Genomic DNA, 18,606 nt, shown 5'->3' with positions numbered 1-18,606 from the left:
GACGCAGCAAAATTACTGGGCGTGTTGTGCACTGCTCGTCATGGATGATCAACTTTTTTGCAGTACGATATGGGTTACGGCATACTTTAAATATTGACTTTGTAGAGTTCCCGTCAAACGCCCTGATATTAATCGGATAGAAAGTTGTTGCTAAATCTCAAATATCAAAATGGACATAGAGCTGATGCACGTCTTTTTTGTTGCATAATGTTTTGTGTGTGTGTATTGCAAGTTATTATTTCAGTCCCACCCAGAACAAATTACATGATTTTATTCAAACCAAATTCCACCTGGATGGCTGTTTGATAACCACATTATTATTTTATTTGTAATGTGCACTCCAAAGATCATAACACAGACTTCCAACCCCAGTCATTAAAAAATAAATAAAACACAGTTTGAATTATATATAAATATGAAAATGCATACATACAGTCTATTCAGAAAACATAAGCATGCAGGTTGATTCTCGTCACATTTAATCAAATCTAATCTTGTACTTCACTCATGTTATATTGTATAATTAGTGTTTCTTTTAATAGGGAAAACAGTCAGATATGCAGAGACATCAAGATTAAGCAGATGAGGTTTTGATTTTGTGCATAGCATAAGGACTGGAGTTGATATGAGGCCAGATGTCTCCATTGGCCATCTCAGGTTTGTCCTCATCCTTCCTCTCCTCCATCACCACCGTCATTATCATCTCTGGGTTGAACACATCTGGTGTACGGTAAGGGCGCGCGAGGTGACGAAAAGAAGACCGCAAGTAGGCGTCATCTTCATCAAAATCATCTATTAGTCCTCCATGTGTCCTGTTGGAGGACTTGAGCTCATCTCCTAGCTCAGAGGCCAGGTCTTTCAGATCTCTAATCAGGGTGGACTTGAGACCGAACAAACACAGCAAGAAGAACAGACCAGCACAGATACCAGAAACAAAGTATAAAGCCACTGTCTCTGGAAGACCTGGGGAAATGGAAAAGAGAGGCCAGGATGAACAATACAATCAACAATATAGATGACAACAGGATAAATCTATTAGTAAGATACTACCACATTTAGTATATGAAGGCCATTGCTGACTGCTGATGTTAGCAAACTATAAAGAAAAATATATATTCAATTCCATATATTCATTTGTTTTCTAAGGCTTTGGCATGTGTATTTAGTTTGTGTTCAGTGTGTACTGATTATTTCCATATAGCATATAACAAAACGTGTACAATTTAAAATCGAATAAATAGTTGATCATACAAAAGAAAGTTGAATAATAGTAAGTAAAAAATGGCATCAAATCATTTGAACATTAGACCAAATATCTAACATACCCTGGATTTGGGAAAAGATTTCCAGAGAGTTGGTGAAAATGTTTTGTGGTCTGGACACACCGGGGCCAGTATACCACCCTCCTGTGAAGGAGGATCCAGCAGTCAGCAAGACCATCAACAACGATGACTGGCAGTTATGGTACATAGCTGAGTCACAGGCAGTTGTGGTCAAATGTTTATATACAGCTTTAAAATATCTAAATGTTTATCATTTTAAAATAATAGCAAGGATAATAGAAATGCATTTTAGTTTTTATTTAGTACTGCACTGAATATCCATAACATATGTTTACACCCCAATCAAAAGTTTACAAATGCTTTATTTTTAATACACCCCCACCTCTTAATGCATTGTGTTGCCTTCTTGAGCATCAGTGAATGTTTCACTTTTGCAATAACTGTTTATGAGTCCCTCGTTGCCCTCAGTGTGAATAGATGGATCTCAAAATCATAGTCACTGCTGGAAAATGTGCAGTGCCTGGGGGATTTTTCTGAAGAACAGTGGGCAGCTTAACTGCTCAGATCAATTATCAAAAATACTGTCATGATCATCCAGGTAACAACACATAGTATTAAGAATCAAGAGTATGCAAACTTCTTAATAAATATAGATATTATTTTGTCTATATGTAAAGTGAAATAGCTTATTTGGGGTAATACTAAATAAAAACACATGAATAAAAACATGCCATTTTTATGTTCCCTTTTATTTTTTCAAAACTATTAACATACTGAAGATTCTCCAAGGTGTATGTAAATGTTTGACCACAACTGAATAACTTTCCTGTCATTTTTTTCATATGCACTGAGTTACAGTTATTACGTTGAAAATATCTTTTTAATACAAGCTAGTTTATTAAAATTAAAATTAGCTTACTAATGAAGAGAATTAGCCCTATAAAATTATTTTTCTTACCATGTGTATAGTCAGAGAGCAAGAAAGGATCTATTTTTCCACGTCCAACATCTTCCAGTAGATACCGTGGTACTAAAAACACAACAACAAAGTAAATCTTTTTATGACTGCTTTAACATTAATGTAAAGTATTTGTAGTTTCTCTAAACCTATTGAAACATACCACAAGTGAAGGAGACTCGCAAGTGCTTTTTGGTCCCAGGGAAACAGGGGTCTCCAAATCCCTGAGCATCAGCCAGCACAGAGCAGTTTGTCCTGCCATGACACTTCCTTGACACTCTCCTCAAAGCTGACGGAGACAAGCACTCTAACAGAAAACAAGCATTTAAACACAAGCTCATTAAATGAATGACTGGTTTTAAACATATCTGATGATCTCTGTTCTATTTTGTACAATGAAAAAAAAAGGGGTTGAACACATAATTTGGTGCTTCTGTTGTTGTAGCAAAACCTTCCCACTAGATGGGAGAAGTGTATTATTTCAGTCTCAGACCTATGTCTGGTTTTGTTTTAGCTTCTTGAGGGCACTCAAGGCTGTCATGCTCCAGGTGGCCAAACGTGGCTGAATAGATGGCCAAAACCGTGTCATTCTTGCAGGCCAGCTTCAGCCGCTCATTCTCACACACTGTTCTCGAGCGATGATGCTCTGTGGAGAAGGGAAACTCATTAGGTGTGTGAAAAACACAAGATACTTTGAAAAGATAGTTTGATTCAAGTGTTTCCAAGCTTATTTTGTGCCTACTGATCAGACTATTTCAATATTACTTTCAATCAGATCAAAATTCATTCGAATCAATCTCCGTCGGATTAACTGAAGCCTTTTCAATCCAGCTGAGCCATCATTTTTGATTATTTGGGTGCATGTAATGTAGATATAGATTACCTGTTCGGTTACAAAATATCACTGAAGCACAAATACAGGTGTCTCACCAGGCTTGCACTTGTAGGAGACAATGATGTATTTGCTGGTTTCAGGGCAGGGATCTTGACCAAACACAGGACTCGCCACAGGAATCTGACACTCCCGTCGGTCCTGACACTCAGACATTACTTTCTAGACATAAAAAATACATTCTGACTGAAATTCATTAATTATTATGAGTTCTAGAGATTTTTTATCTCTAGATTTTAAGAATGAGGAAATGCAGATCAAAGATACCTGAATGGCTGTGGTTGATATACATGCTGTGTTTTCCTCTGTTATGTTTGGGTTTGCCTGTGGGCATAGATATGGACTTGGAACACGGCGTCCATAAAATGCTGAGAGAACAGCCACGGATGTTCTGGTGGGGCATCTGATGGACAGCGTCTCTCCATCACACGCATGGGCAGTGTGGTTCTTAAGGATCCTGTGGAGGTAATCTAAAAGGAAAGTATATGCAGACATCAGTTACAGAAAAAAAATATTATTTGAGCATCACTGTTGCCGAGCTAAAGACCTATGTCACAGCTCAGCATACAAACAAGGCATTGTGAATGCTTTTAGAAAACAACATTGCAGACCACAACTAATGCACACTGATTCTACCAAACTGTTGTAGTGCAAAACCAGCAGAATGACAATGGGCAAAACAGTTGTGGCTGAAATTAAAACTTTGTGATGCAAAAAGCTCTTCTCAGTTTCTACCACAACTGCTGTTTTAATCTAACAGATACAGTAATACAATAAGTGAGATTTCCAACTGGGTTGGAACCCAGGAGGGGAGAACTGCAAAAATGGGAAACTGAAAACATAAAATAAATTTGTTAACTATTTAGCATTTTGGTGGGCCTGTGTAATGTTTTATAAAACTCTTTTAATAATAGATTTCAGTTGTTTTGAAGCAAATAACAAAATTAATACACATTAGTAATATTGCAAATGTATTATTACAAATTATTAATACAAATTAATTAATTTCAGTGATTTGGTAGGGGGTAAATACAATTAATTAAATAATAATAATAATAATAATAAAACAAAAAAACTGGTAAGCCTATCCATTCATTTGTATTATTAATACATTATGCATAATTTTAGTAATACTTTTTGTGGGGGATTAGACTAAAAAAATCTATAGTCAATTACAAAATAATTTTATAAATAGTTAAAAAAAATAATTGTATAAATCTAAATGAAGCTGCTATTGACACGTTTCCTTTAAAAATGGTATTAGGAATTCTTCAAATTTCAAATCCTCAACTAACTTTGTCAGAAAATTGCACTGAAAGAGAGGCAGAGGTCAAAGACAGCCATGTAGTCAGAGGAAAGGACCCCAACAGGATTTGAAAGAGGTCTTTCTGTTCACTGTACAGCAGACTTGGGATTAAATCTTGAAGAACATACTTCAGAACATTTTCTTCCCAAGAACTAGTTTTCTCTTTCTGATCCTCCACTTTTCCACACAGCTCAGGTTTCTAGACTGTTATGTTTTAAACAAACATGGCTATGTTCCTTCACCGGACCATATCCATGAGTATTTAGAGAGATGGAACTGGATCAATGGCAATTGTAATGTTTATCCTGTACCTCTCTCTCTCTCTCTCTCTCTCTCTCTCTCTCTCTCTCTCTCTCTCTCTCTCTCTCTTTCTCTCTCTCTCCCGGGTTAGGCCATTCTGCATCTGTAGAGACTCTGTTATGCAGTGCCAGGCACAGACACACTCACAAATAAACACAATGAGCTATTCTTGGCTTATTATTACTTGAAGCCACTACAGAACAGCAGAATTAAGCCAACATTTGTCAGGGAGACTTAAATCCTGACTTTTGTGGTACTATGACACATAAACACTGCAGCTGGCTTCATATTTGTTGATTCTAATGTCTTTTGAAGCCCAAAATATAGTGTATTTTGCACTCCTTCAGCCTTTTCTTTGGTTCAGAATGGGTTAATGTAGATAACAGCCTTCCTTCCCTATATAGATTGTCCTCCGACAGTGGAGGAGGATGGGACAGTTCTGTGACTCTAACGCCTGTCTCTCTTAAGCTGATACACTACAGATTGTTGACAAGGATTGTTTGAAAGACAAAATACAGAATGTTCTCTTTCCTTTGGGAGGTTCGCTCCAAGACAGCATGCTGAATTTCCTCTATCACAGCCACAAAATCTGAGAAAAACACTCACCAGAGAAATCTGGAGCTGAAGAGGTTTGCCGTGTGTTGACAGCTAGGGTGACGAAGAGGAAACACCAGGACCAACAAGAGCTCCATGGAGACATAGTGCACAACGCACATTACGAAGCGCTGTGACTTTTAACTAGGAGAAGTTGCTTGGCTGTTTACAACCCTCTGACTTCTGACCAGGAGAAAAGAGTCAATGGTGGCATTGTGTTGAAAGGAGAACAAGCGTTCTTTCAGCAGCATTGACACTGACATACATTTGTGTCATTGCACTAATTAGGCATTTTTCATGCTTGTTTTCCATTTATTTATCAAAAGGGCTTTTTGAGGTGACAAAGTTCACACGTCTGTTTTTAATAAGCAGCCACCCTAATGATAATACATTTAGTTTCCAGTCAAAAGTTCAGCACAGATCAGTATTCAGTAATACTGATCAGTCTGAATCAGAATTCTAGTCTTAATTAAAAGTTATAGTTAAATTATAGTTATAGTTATAAGTTAAATTAACCTGAAAAGAACATTAGTGTAAGATATTAAGACTTGTTTATATATATAGCTTTCATATAAATTGATTTCAGATGTTTTACTATATCTTAAAATGTATTTCTTTTTTAATATAATGTTTATATTATACATAATACAAATAATACTTTTTGAAATATAATTTCATATAATATAAATGTTTGACTTACAATTTTCTTGTTCTATGCATTTATCACATACAATTTTATACTTAAAACAAAACACATTTGCTGGTGGGGTAAGAAAAATAAACCTATACTGTATAACATAACAGTTTTTTTAAGAAATTAATATTTTTCAGCAAGGATGCATTCAGTTGATCAAAAGTGACCCAAACCTTTGAAGGACAGTATACATAAAATAGATATTCTATAAGAATATCATTATTTTACACACTTTTGTTTTTTGGGTGGATCTTGTTTTAAGGAGATTTATTTATTTTTCATTTTTGTTTGCATTTTTATCATGCATTTCTCTCCATTTTCAGATTTCTCTCCAAGAAAAATCAAGATAAATCAAGGATTTTCCAAGCTGTGCATTCCCAGCTGCTGGATGTCGTGTAGATAGCTTATCATCTGAGGATAAGTGCTTCCTCTCTCAGCCTGGAGAAGAGAGGTCAGTGGTTAGCGAGTGCATCACATTTCTGTATTCCAGAAACACTAGAAAAAGGCAACTCTGTTGCCATAGCAACTAAATACATCTAGCTGAAAATATGAGTCTTGTGTCAGTCTGCTTTTTCTATAAGGACAGTAGTTTATCTGAACATGTGCTGCCAATAAAGCAGAAGACAGAAAACACATAGGACAATCTACAAAGTGCATCTTAGCTTTCTCAGCAATCTGTCAATACAAACACCCTCCCCGAGTCAAAGGAAGTTCCACCCCCACATATGCAATTGTGGTGCCTGATAGGAATGTTTGTGAATTAAATGCTGTACAATAAGGTGCTGACCTTTGACATGTTTGCTTAGTGATTGCAACGATGACATCAGATTAGAGGCTTAGTCTTGCATCCTTACAGCTCATCATCTCCATGGTGATTTCTTGTTTGGTGGTATATTCTTTGCGGTGGAGCAGTAAAACGGGAATGAGAAGCTAGCATGGACTAAACAGCTAACGGCCCAGATCTGTTAGTCATAGTATCCTGTTGGCTCCAGGAGGAGGGAGTATACTGGGTAAAAGGCTCATTTCCTGTGCTGGGCAAAGTGGATCTCACTTAATTTCCAGGATTTGTTAGGACTTTCCATGTCAGGCTCTTGTTTTGTAAACAGTACAGTGCGATCAACAGTCTCTTTATACTTAAAGGGACAGTTCACCCCAAAATAAAAATAAAAAAGGTCTTCATTTACTCATTCTTAAGTCAATGAAAACATTTTTCTTACTTTTGTGGAACACAAAAGAAGATATTTAGCCAAATGTCAGAGCTGCTCTCTTCCAAACAGTGAATTCTTTTTAGGGAACATGGTCTGACAAGCTTCATCATTTAAATAGTCCTTTCTTATATACTATATTGTTTATTCAGCTTATTTCACCTTATTTAATCTTATTTAACATGGAAGTAAGCCTTTTTTTATGTGCAAGAATTCTGATTCATTAGTAACTAATAACTAATATCTAGGTAAATAACTAGAAGAATAACTAAGTGTGGTAAAACTATTTGTGCTACAAACAAATGTGTTTATTGTGAAAATACATCAAAATAATATCAGAAATACAAGTTAGCAATGTAAAGCAGTATAACAAGCGGTTTTGTACAGCTAAAAATAACTGAAAGCGGAAGATATCAGAAACCTCACAAATTCAAGTTACAACTGTCTTATTCTTACTATATTACAAAAATATTGCTTTAAAATTCAAACTTGACAGATGTGGCCTTTCACTTTAACTATATGGAAAAGAACAGCTTGGACATTCTACTAAATAAGAAATAGAGGTTTCAAAATCACATGAGCATGCGTAAAAAAATGAATTTTCATGTTTTGATGAACTATCCTTTTACAATGGTCAACCACTTTTAAAAGTCTTTGTGAGGAAAGAACAAACTGTCTCCTTGCTTTCTAGAGTTTCTTTTTCATATAGTAGTGAGGTGTCTGCTTTTATGATAATACTGTTGCAAACTATTGTGAATTCCCCCAAAATGATGCAATAAATACCATTAAAACAACATCTGTGTGCTGAATGAGGAAATGAAACTCTTGTCCATCAGTGTTTATTTAAGAGGATGAAATATGGAACCTTTTTTTTAATTTTTTAATGACATTACATCACTATAATTTCTGTTTATATAGCATTGTTGGACAGGATGAATTTTATAGTCTAAGTTGATTTTTAATGGTGTACATACATTATGGTGTAAGTTATTCTAAGAGTGTTTCCATGTTAATATGCGCGGTTAGGAAGGAAAGCCATGAGATGACAGAATTGTTTCCCCTGACTCAAACCGCATCTGTGACTCAAGAGGACAGCACATGGAATGAGGGGAACAACCTATCTTTTTCAAAAGAACCAATCCCTTGAGAATGATCACATACCCACACCCTTGTTTGTCCATTAACACATAACTGCGCGTATCTTAACAATAAACGTCTGATTTTTTTATATAAACTATATATATATATATATATATATATATATATATATATATATATATATACACACACACACACACACACACACACACGCACACACACACACACACACACACTTTATTTATGAATCATTCCAACTGAGGACATCCCCGAATGTTCCCCAAAGGATTTAGCTCGCAGTTTGGGTTAAATAAAACACTTTCTGCTGTGTCTCAGCTGATATCAAAAGTGAAATCAGGTTGTTTTTAAAAGGTTTAAACAGAGGTTACTGGAAGTTAGAAAAATTCCAGAGAAGTAGATAATATGAAAGAACAGAATGAGTCAGAATCACAAATGGACTAAATGTTTCAAACACAGAGGAGAGAAAGTAGCATTGCTCTCTGGTCTGACATGTGGTAGCAATTACATTTTTTCTTTAAAGTGAAAATGTGAAGTGGATCAACTGAAACCCGTACATTACACAGCTGAAATAAACACATTGTGATTGAACATATGGGAGGGAGGAACGTTAGTAAGAGGTCAGTTAAAAGCGTTAATAGTCTACATGAATGGAATGTGCCCCTGCTTCACATCTGAGATAACACTGTGACGTTTCTCCTGAGTGTATGCATGTTGCATAAAATGAAAAGCTATTTTTGAGCTCCCTCTTACATTCTGGCAGCAGAGTTATATAGTTGAGGTCACGCCCATCCTCTCTAGCCTCCCTCCCTCCTAACTTTTAAAGTCTGTTGCCTGAGGGAGACAGCAGAAAGCAAGAGTCTGAATAACTTTCACACATTAAAGCTGCTTACGGATCTTTTGGGGACCTTCAACTCTCTGGTTAATTTGTGGAATACTTTTCACAGAGGCCTGGACTGACTTAAATCTTTTCCTGCTGAAAAGAAAAATGGCACTCAGACAAGACTCAGATAAAGAACCACTAATCGAGCTCTTCATAAAGGTAAGTTGTTTAACTTTTAAGTTTTAGTTGGTCAGATACTCTTATTGCAAATTTAAATCATATTCAAATTATATTAAATTTAAATTTATATCTATAATTTTAATATATATATATATATGATTTTATGAGTTTTAAGTATATTGGCAATTTAATAATAATAACTTAAAAACCAACCATTTAAATCATCTACTAATCTGAATATTGAAGTGGGGACGTGTCAAGGTGTCAACAGAGCACATGTAAACCATGATTAGGTCCATTATTATGTAATCCTTATTGTTAGAATAGTCATGTTAAACTCTCGGAATTATACGAACTTTTGATTGAATTGTTGTAGTTTTATGGTGGAATTAAACTCTGTCAGTGCTTTCCATTAGGGAAGGTCTTCATTTGGGCTCCATGAATCAGAGGTTGACATGGGCGTCACAGTCAACATAGTTAACACATATACTACTGAAAGTTGGATAGTATGGTTGATATATAACTGTTCACTCTTACACTGCTCTTTATCAGAACAGACACACAGACAGGGCTGAGGTCATCTTATCAACACACACACAACACACAGAAAGACTGACAGCCCTTGGCTCCCTGTCATCACACCCATAAACATGCTTACATTTCCTATTCGTTAGATCCCATTAACATGTTTTACCAGTTTAGCTACAGTTCATGAACTGAATGAGTAGGATATGGATGAGTGGTGACCTTTAGATCCCAAAGACCATCAAAGCTTTGTAGATGTTCACTAAGTTATATATAATAATAATGTTCTCATTTGAAAAGATGTGCATCATGGGCGATAGAAGCATTGTTCAGATCTGTTATCTTCCACTTCTAGACAATTCCTGCTTTTTCTCTATTTGGTTTAAGCTCTTGAATTGTCCACCCACACAATACATGTGCTATTTATGTCCTATTCTTTTTGTAGGGAGGGTCACATTTAGTTAAAAATAAAAGCTATCCATCAATAATAATAACACTGATGGGGCTCTCCGAGACCCCAATGGTGTTTAAATATCTATTAACTATGTTTATGTACACTTAAGAAAATGGCTTAAAAATATGACCCAATGTACTGTTAATATGAAGGAATTTTCTGTATTGATTTTTCACAGGTTTTTTTTTGAGTATTTTAAACGATGAATTGCACTGTGTTGTGTTTTAGGGTTAAAGGAAATGTCCGTAAACTTAATGTCCGGATAATGGATAATTTCCTGGCAGAAAACCAGTGCCTGCCAGTAACTCTTCTGTTTTTCTACAGAATTTTTTTTTTTTTTTTTTTTACTCAGTGTAACATACCTTTCTCATAGTTTAATACTTGGATTTCTGTCATGTATATTCATGCAAGGCATTCTAACATGTTTTTGAAGAGTACATATAAGCGTGGATAAAACCTGCAACTAAAGAAATAAAGCAAAACACTTATATACAGTACTATTTAAAAGTTTGGGGTTAGTAAAAAAATAAATAAAATACGTTTATTCAGACAGGATATATTAAATTGATTAAAAGTGACAGTAAAGACAGTTATAATGTTAAATGCTGTTATTTTCATCAAATAATCTAACATCTAACACTAACATCTTTTTTTATGTTCCACAGAAGAAAGAAAGTCAAATGTGCCATTAATTATTTTATATACACAGGGTCTCTGGGACCTCAAACATAAAAAACAGTGAGGGTTAAAGGGTTACTCCACCGCAAAATGAAAATTTTGTCATTAATCACTTACCCCCATGTCGTTCCAAACCCGTAAAAGCTTAATTCGTCTTTGGAAAAAAATTTAAGATATTTTGGATGAAAACAGGGAGGCCTGTGACTGTCCCATAGACTGCCAAGTAAGTAACACTGTCAAGGTCCAGGAAAGTATGAAAAGCATCGTCAGAATAGTCCATGAAGCGACGAGAATACTTTCTGTACACAAAGAAAACCAAAAATAACGACTTTATTCGACAATTCCTCTCCTCTGTATTCTCGTCGCTTCATAACGTTACGGTTGAATCACTGATGGCAGATCCTTGACACTGTTATTTATTTGGCAGTCTATGGGACAGTCTCAAGCCTCCCTGTTTTCATCCAAAATATCTTAAATTCTGTTCCGAAGACAAGCAAAGCTTTTACGGGTTTGGAACGACATGGGGGTAAGTGATTAATGACAAAATTTTCATTTTGGGATGGAGTATCCCTTTAAGGAAATCTACAGTGTGTGCTTCTATATGTGACCTTCTGTATATGACCAAGTGTCTAGTTTGTGCATATGTGATACTGACCATGGATACTTATTTTCGTCTCAAGGCGGGTCATGACGGAGAGAATGTGGGGAACTGTCCCTTCTGCCAGAGACTCTTCATGGTTCTTTGGCTGAAAGGAGTGAAGTTCACAGTAACCACTGTTGACATGAGGAAGTGAGTGTCAAATTAAGCTTTCATATCTCGGAAACATGACGATAAGGCTATCTAATGGAATGGAATTCAGTAGAAAAATAGCGAAATCTGAGGAACTGTGGGCCAGCACAGGACTGAATTTAATAACACTGGGTGCGGTCAAAGTACTCCAACATGATCAAGGCAGTATGAACTTTCCCATTGCACTGTTCTAAATCTTCTAAAACAAATGCAGCTTTCACCCATTTACCAGCCGGACACTCCCATATCCGTGTGCTTTGAGTGATTGAACTGAGTTTAATATTGTTTTAAAGAAGCATTAATCACTTTAGGTCTCATTCAAAGACTCTCTGTGTACAATAAATGACTTGATATTGATCATGTCCGCACCCTGTGGTTTACACTCCCTCTGCTTTGCTGCACCCTGTGTTGTTTAGGAAGCCAGAAGAGCTAAAAGACTTAGCTCCAGGTACCAACCCTCCTTTCCTCCTGTACAATGGCACGCTGAAGACTGACTTCATTAAGATCGAAGAGTTCCTGGAGACCACCCTCGCCCCTCCCCGGTATTGTGCAAGTCTGTTAGCTTATGTAATGCCATATCAAACATATTGGCTTCACTTCGACAAAAACATTTCATAAACATATTATTCTAGTGTTATTCTGTCATAAATCACACAGCTGCACTTACTTAAGTGATATCTGATGCATTGACATAGTATTAATAAATCATCCACATCCACATCCACAAGATTTTCCACCCAGTACTTCAGAATAGTTCTAGCTTACTTTTATTTTGATGGTTCCAAAGATATTAGAATTTTAGCACTGGCCAAAATCACTTACTGTTTTTTTTTAAAGAAATTAATATGTTTATTCAACAAACATTCATTAAATTTTTTTATTTTATTTTTTTTAAGTTTTTAATAATCAGAGAAACAATATTACTGTTTTACTGTAGTAATGATCAAATAGGTGTATTTATTACCATAATTTTGAACAGTAGTGTACTGACAAAATGTACACTAAGGCATTTTTAACATGCATTATATATAGACATAATATATGTATAATAATAATGTGAATGTTGTTAGATGTCTATCTTTTGGGTGTGTGAACACTTGTTATAAACATTTCTTTCTGTCTTATCCTATCAGCTATCCTCATCTCAGTCCCCGCTACAAAGAGTCTTTTGATGTTGGCGCTGACATTTTTGCCAAGTTCTCTGCGTTCATCAAGAACAGCCCAAACAATGCTTGTAAGTTTCATTCACAGTCAGGACATGCAAGAAACAAAAAATTACATGGTTTCCCTTACTTATTTACACAGTTTTACACTTATTTACATGTGTAAATCTACTTTACGCCACAGATTCATGATGATGTTTGCTAGTTCAGAATGTGTGTGGTGTCTTAAGGTGCAGTCACATTTGACGAAAATTCTAAAAGTTCAGTCACTTTCACACCGAAAAGCTTTCTGTTGGTCAATGTGGAAGATACCATTGTGAAATCTGCTTGAGACATTTCTAGGACCTTATTTGAGTAGCACAGCCCTTATGAAAAATAAGTTTATTGAAGTATACTATTAGTATACTTCTTTTAAACTATAAAATAGGAAAGTATACTTTCAGTCTACTTTTTATGTACTTCTCAGAAATGGGCTTTATGTACTTCTCAGAAATATACTTAAAATGACATTTAAGTATACTTGACTTATACTTAGAAAAAGTCTTAATATATTTGTGCTATAGCTACTTGTTCTCCGGGAATCAGTGTTTTCATTGTTATTAGTAGGGAGCGCTATTACACACCTCCTCTATGGAATTTCCAAAACACAAGCGAAGAAGAAACCGAAACAACAGATGCTGTCGTTGGTGTTGATCGACTCCATCTACGTTTTGAAACTTAATTCTGAATCCAATTCATAGTCTTTTTTCTGCTTTTTGTTCCAAATGTTGTTTATTTATTTATTTATTTATTTATTTTATTTATGGAACTTACCCACATTCAAGTGTTTATAAAAAAGAATGCATGAAGCTAGAATAAAATGTTTTTGTTTACAAGCAGATACCCTGTTCTTTCTTTTGATGTTTTGTATATACAACAAAATATATACAAAATATAATTAATTCCTAAATACGGACATAGTAGTATACTTAAAGTATGTTGTAACATTCACGTAAAGAAAACTTACAAGTATACTTGCTTTATAAAACTACTAAAATAGTAGTTTACTGAGACTATACTTCAAAGTGTACTAAAATTCTATTTAATTAGTAAACTATCAGTACACCTATAAGTTTACTTTTAGTATAGTTGCAGTACAAACTAAAAACAAAGATGTGTAATCAAAGTTTACTACTGTTATACTTAAAGTATACTTAAAATATATACTTTTATATATTAGAAAGTGGGCCAATTTAGTCCCAAGGAGTATTGAAATAGTACACTTACAAGTATACTACTAGAACATTGATATTTGTATACTTACTACATAAAGTATACTTTAAAATATACTTGAACTTTACTTAAGTATACTTAATAAAATAAACTCGAAGTATACTTCTTTTTGGTAAGGTAGAGGTAGCACGATTGTGTGATATTGCTTTTGTACAACAATATATAAAAAAGTTAATATCAAGTAACTTACATTTTAGACAATATTGCGAAGAAAGTTCAAAATGTAGCCACAGCAGTAAGGTAGAATAGCATCTCCAACATGACTGAAGTGCTTCGTTCCTGCATGACTCAATGTTTTGAACAAATTAGTTCAGTGAATGATTCAGTGAGTCTTTCAAAATAACAGTAGCGTGACGTGTCTAGATGAATCAGCTTTTTGAAACGAATCGGTTCAATGAATGAATGGTTCAATTACTCATAAAGACTGTATTTTGTCACCATCTACTGATGTGACCTGCAGAAAGATAATTGGAAATCCACACCAGTAATACGCAGACTAACTGGAGCTACCCAGTACAAACAGTGGGTGATCTATAATAAACAGTTTTATGTTTGTATCAGCAAAGATGATATTTAGAAAATATTTAGCTACATAATTAGATTCAATTACTAGGCCTACATAATGGAACAGACCAAATTAGTATCTAAGTGTTCTTTCACATGCACACACTTTGGCATCACAATTAGACTAGGCTATATCACTCAACTATTTTTTTCTCTACTGTTTGATTCCTCAGTCCACGAAAAAGCCTTATTGAGGGAGTTTAAGCGCCTGGATGACTATCTGAACACTCCGCTTCAGGATGAGCTGGATCAAAACATCAGCGAATCCAAAAGAAAGTTCCTTGATGGCAACCGCTTGACACTGGCAGACTGCAACTTGCTGCCAAAGCTGCACGTCATCAAGGTAATATGCCTCTGTGGTTTACACACACACACACACACACACACACACACACACACACACACACACACACACACACACACACACACACACACACACACACACACACACACACACACACACACACAGGCCTGTGTGATTTAATAAAGCTATTTTATTTTAAATACATATTTATAAATGTGTGCATTCTGTTTTTTTGGTTTTGTAGGTTGCTGCCAAAAAGTACTGTAATTTTGAGATTCCAGCTCAGTTCACTGGAGTGTGGCGTTACCTGCAGAATGCATATGAGAGACAAGAGTTCAGCCAGACCTGTCCAGCTGATATTGAAATTGAGAAAACCTATTTGAGTGTGGCAAAGAGGAACTGAGCTTCAGATTAATGAAGCAATATTGTGATAAAATGTTTAAATAGTGTAAATAAAACTAGATAAAAGGTTTATAGCCATCAACATAGTTGTAGTTCACAGGTATAAAAATCTATTACAGTGAGGACAAAAAACAAACAAAAAAAAAAACACACCACACCACACACAGTTTACTTTCATTGTGCCTTTGATCTCAAAGCCCATTAGATTTACTAGAATACTTCTGAGTGACTGCTACAGTCAACGAGGCTTTATTCTGGTAGTTTTAGAGGTTATAGGATCCTTTGCAAATGATCTTGAGCACAACAGTCAACAGAGTAGTGCTTTTAACTGCATATCATATGTAATTGTAATTTTTTGTGCATATTTGTGTATATATGTATTTTACAATAATTAGGGCGTATTCGGTTACGTATATATGTATACCTAAAAAGTCTATGTGTTTTAATCATCTGTAATGAGCTTAAAACACTGTGCAGACAAAAGTTTAGTCAAATCATGCGCAGTACTGAAGTCAGTGAGTCATGCAGCCGTAATGGTTGTTTTGTATTAAGGGTTATTGTGATGGATGTATGAGTCTCACAGACACCATTGTTAGACTTTATGATTGTTTAAGAAAGAGATTAAACTGCTTTCTTTCAGATTGTACTTAAAAATAAAATTAATATCATATATATCACAAGTTTGTCTTTCTCTTTTCATGTGAACATGAAGCATATCCAGTCTGAATCCAGTGCTTTGATGAAAGATGGTTTTAAAAACACACACACACACACACACACACACACACACACACACACACACACAAATTGCAAACTGATCACCCAGACTATATTTATTTTTACAGTTGCAGTTAATAGGTCTAGTTATTTTTCGTTTTCATTCATGATTTAAAAAATACATGCATATCCTTATAATATATATATTGCTATATATAATATATATATATATAGATATATATATATATATATATATATATATATATATATATATATATATAGACATATTATATATATATATATATATATTATATTGAATATATTCACAATGTCAAAAGACAAAGATGGATATTTTATGGGGGAAAACAAATTGCATACAATTTTAGATGTTTGCACATAAAGGTATGTTAGGCTGGTTCCTCTGTCCATTTCAGTGGATTAATTCACAGTTTGTAACACAATATTTCCAAAAACAGGCTGTAAAGGAAGGACAAAACATTTGATTTAGTTTATGCAATAAGAATAGTCATTATGCCGTCTTTGACATGAGTAAATCTGCTCTATGATAATCGTAAATAGCTGTTGTTGCTTTTTTAGTCATGAAAACATTGATCAATTAATTCCCAAACCCTATAAATCCTTTAGAGCAAACTCTGTTTAGTCTCTTTAATTGCTCACCTCTCTTATTGTTTTTGGGCAAGTTTTGCTCAGATCGTAGATAGCCTTGAGAACGCAGGTTATTAGCTGCTGCGAGTTTCAAGATGACTGCTTTGAAATCCTCCTCCTGAAGACACAGAGCATATTCATTGTCACTTTAGTTACCTTTTAATTATGAAAAAAGAAAGAAAGAAATTGTAAATTCATTACAAAGAGCTGGATCATACCATGTTATTTATTTTCTCTTGTTGCAAAGTTTCTTTTGCACCTATAAAGAAAGTTAAAGCCAAAAAATGTATCCATTCTAATAACATTAGAAATGTTATGTAATAATAAGTACTCAAGAGTCACAGTCTCACCTCTCTGGAGCAGGACAGGGAGCACAGTTTTGATGTCCCTTTGCTCCGTTAAGTCATTATTCTGTCTGTCCTCAACCTCTGCCACCAGTTTCTGAATCAGTTCTGAGACCGAAAATAAAAAGGAAAAAAGCAATTAAATTATGAACTACAAAACTACACTGAAAAAAGTTGGCTGTGAAACAATTTTTACTCAGAAATTTCTAGTCAATTTCACAAATAACCACAAAGAAACTGCATGTAATACATTGAATTAAACATGGAATTTTAAAGAAACACTGCAATATTTTCTTGTAAAACATATTCCAATATTCTTTGTTTTATTTACAATGTTTTACAGTGTTTGAATTTTCACCAAAAAAATCTTGTTTCTAAGTGAAATGTTCATGTTTAAAAGCTTTAGTGAAGATGAATTAGGTTATCATGTAAAGTTATCACTGATCAAGCTCATGGGTCTTTATCAAATCTTTCCCATTCTGTATTCACCACTTCCTCTTTAACATTTACAATGAAAGCAAAAGGGATTTTGAGCAATCAGCAATCAGCCTAATGTCTATTAGACATGGGTTTCACCATACATTTAGCGTCGTGTTCAGCCTTAACCAACTTCTCAAGAGCACATTGATAATCTTACCTTCCTGTTGAGGCAGTGCCGTGTCTGAATATAGAGGCATTGCATCAGTTCTCAATGCTGAGCAAACCACAGCCAGAATGTAGAGCAGTGCCAGTGACAACATGTTGAGAGGTTGGCAGGTGTCTCCAGTCTTCAGTACTCTCGCCCCAGCCAGGATCTTCAGTTTTTATATCTTCAGAGGCCATCATTCCTGAAGGGATCGATATTGCTCATGTCACCCCATCCCAGTGTTTGTGGTTTTGACGTGATGGTTCCCTCGTCATAGACACAATTAAGGTTGTGCTGTCAATTTAGACAGAGCCTATCTCTGCTTGCACAGAGACCCCTAACAAATGTTTACTCTTCACTTCCCATCTGTGACTGCTCTGCCTCAGATTCTTTATGTCTGATATACCTTATGTTGCATGACATATTTTTATCTAAATTTGGTCCGATGTTTCATTGATTATTCCCAACTATTCAATTAATCAGTGCATTTTTATTAAGTGGAACAAGCTAATTGCATTACAAGCATTTGATTTTGTTTATTTTTGGACAATTCTGTTCTATAGTGATATTCAAAGTTAGATACTGTCACACACACATGCAAAGCAATCCATGAATACTTAAGAAGCCCTCTTACGTACCAGATGATGTTTGTGCTGGGAAAGTGCTATTGGTTTCTCTTTTGCTGTATTTATCAAAGTGAAAGGTATATAATATGACACAAAGGTTTGGTGTCAAATGAACAAACAGCGTA

General features: G+C 35.0%; 3 protein-coding genes across 4 annotated transcripts; 1 reads left to right on the top strand and 2 right to left on the bottom strand.

Annotated features, from left to right (window-relative positions):
• Positions 1 to 299: 299 nt before the first annotated feature.
• On the bottom strand, positions 300 to 5,547 carry si:ch73-335m24.2 (protein eva-1 homolog C). Of its 2 annotated transcripts, XM_042770223.1 has the most exons (8): positions 5,346 to 5,547; positions 3,401 to 3,603; positions 3,172 to 3,295; positions 2,735 to 2,887; positions 2,405 to 2,548; positions 2,242 to 2,313; positions 1,326 to 1,406; positions 300 to 963 (listed from the first exon to the last, which is right to left on the bottom strand). In XM_042770223.1, the coding sequence occupies exons 1-8, from the start codon at positions 5,437 to 5,439 to the stop codon at positions 575 to 577; spliced, it is 1,260 nt and encodes a 419-aa protein (XP_042626157.1). In that variant the 5' UTR covers positions 5,440 to 5,547; the 3' UTR covers positions 300 to 574. The 2 variants fall into 2 exon arrangements, with proteins under 2 accessions (XP_042626157.1, XP_042626158.1); XM_042770224.1 differs by lacking the exon at positions 1,326 to 1,406 and having other exon boundaries at positions 5,346 to 5,544.
• Positions 5,548 to 9,182: 3,635 nt separating this feature from the next.
• On the top strand, positions 9,183 to 16,180 carry clic2 (chloride intracellular channel 2). The gene is made up of 6 exons (XM_042770222.1): positions 9,183 to 9,390; positions 11,689 to 11,798; positions 12,215 to 12,340; positions 12,932 to 13,032; positions 14,971 to 15,140; positions 15,346 to 16,180. Exons 1-6 carry the CDS (start codon positions 9,337 to 9,339, stop codon positions 15,502 to 15,504), a joined length of 720 nt encoding a protein of 239 aa, XP_042626156.1. The 5' UTR covers positions 9,183 to 9,336; the 3' UTR covers positions 15,505 to 16,180.
• Positions 16,181 to 16,592: 412 nt separating this feature from the next.
• Positions 16,593 to 18,067, bottom strand: urp1 (urotensin-related peptide 1). The gene is made up of 5 exons (XM_042770700.1): positions 17,868 to 18,067; positions 17,237 to 17,338; positions 17,105 to 17,145; positions 16,899 to 17,004; positions 16,593 to 16,697 (listed from the first exon to the last, which is right to left on the bottom strand). The coding sequence occupies exons 1-5, from the start codon at positions 17,968 to 17,970 to the stop codon at positions 16,651 to 16,653; spliced, it is 399 nt and encodes a 132-aa protein (XP_042626634.1). The 5' UTR covers positions 17,971 to 18,067; the 3' UTR covers positions 16,593 to 16,650.
• Positions 18,068 to 18,606: the final 539 nt, after the last annotated feature.

Source organism: Cyprinus carpio, chromosome A14 (assembly GCF_018340385.1).
Source record: "Cyprinus carpio isolate SPL01 chromosome A14, ASM1834038v1, whole genome shotgun sequence".
Classification (NCBI taxonomy): Eukaryota; Metazoa; Chordata; class Actinopteri; order Cypriniformes; family Cyprinidae; genus Cyprinus; species Cyprinus carpio.
This window is presented reverse-complemented; position numbering and strand designations above follow the sequence as displayed.